We start from the raw sequence: 1207 nt of genomic DNA, 5'->3' as shown, positions 1-1207 counted from the left end.
TTCAAAAGTAGGTTTCATGACATAATTTATTTGACTAGTACATATCAAACCCCCCCTTATATGAAAATCAAAAAAAAAAAAGAAAGAACACATGATTATTATAATTGGAGCATTTCCCACTAATCTACAAAAGCTCGAGGAATCAGCAAATAGCTGAAAACGAACGAGGACGGATTCACCCCGACGAGATACTGGAACTTAAAAGGAAACACGTGATATCACCCCCGTTCATGTCACGCATGCAACCCGGCAATCAGCATCGCCCCATTCATCGCCGAGCCCACCGCGCCGCCGTCTATGTAACCCTCCAACCACTTACCTGGCTGTGCTGTGTTCGATGTGCATTGACCGCGCCGACTCGTCAGAGACTGACACACGCATCCTGTTCGAATAACTAGAATGCGAGACAATGGCGGTGTACAGAACGACCTATTGCCACTATCACGACCACGACCATAGCTTGTCTTCCAGGTTCTCGTCCGGGGATTTAAGCTCGGAGCTCGACGATGAACCAAGCACGGACTCCGGGCTGGCCTCCATGGCCAGGGATTCGTCCCAATCGTATCAAGGGGTGCCGGAACGGCCGTTGCAGACGCAGCCGACCTCCGTGCCACCGAGCCAGCCACCGGTCCCCGGGGCACCACCTCCCGGGCCACCTCAACCTGTCGGAGGCGACCTGAGTCTGAACCTTAGACCCGGGTCCAGGACCACTAGTGCACCTTCGTCGCCTGCGAAGACTCGCGAGAGTTTGCTTCAGAGGGTTCAGAGCTTGACCGGAGCTGCCAGAGACCAGGTAGGCCAGGTACGTGTCATTTGATCGATACTTGAAGCTATAGTCTGGCTATAGGGCTGGCCAACGTCGTCAGATCGTTTTCTATACTAAGTGGGTCAATTAATCTGAAGTCAGGCTTGTCAGCCATTTCTGCTATTGAGTACACACGTATAGTGACCATAAGGGATTCCAGTAATATTCGAAAAATCGGAAGTCATTGGAAATTGTAGTTCATCATTTGTTAGCATATCGAAGTCTAACTCGTGAATTCAGTTCGGACACTGATTTTAAGTAGCCGTACCTAGGATTGATCATTTGGGCAAGGATTGTAAAATAAAAATGCCAAGATTCGTTTCATTCATTTATTTGTTAATCCAAAGTAAATCAGATATTTTCCTTATCGCAATATTTATTAGCGCATACATTAAGTTATAT

General features: G+C 47.8%; 1 protein-coding gene across 1 annotated transcript in view; it reads left to right on the top strand.

Moving 5' to 3' along the window:
- LOC108629700 (synapsin) overlaps positions 1 to 1207 on the top strand; it is a gene marked incomplete at its 5' end in the record, with an annotated part of 3937 nt that overhangs the window by 1890 nt on the left and 840 nt on the right. The window contains one exon of the mRNA XM_026817494.1: positions 460 to 802. Coding sequence (XP_026673295.1) covers positions 460 to 802 — 343 coding nt within the window. The remainder of the gene's footprint in view (positions 1 to 459; positions 803 to 1207) is intronic.

The sequence above is a fragment of the Ceratina calcarata genome, unplaced genomic scaffold (genome assembly GCF_001652005.2).
Source record: "Ceratina calcarata isolate Rehan_Ccalc_2016 unplaced genomic scaffold, ASM165200v1 scaffold581.2, whole genome shotgun sequence".
Classification (NCBI taxonomy): domain Eukaryota; kingdom Metazoa; phylum Arthropoda; class Insecta; order Hymenoptera; family Apidae; genus Ceratina; species Ceratina calcarata.
This window is presented reverse-complemented; position numbering and strand designations above follow the sequence as displayed.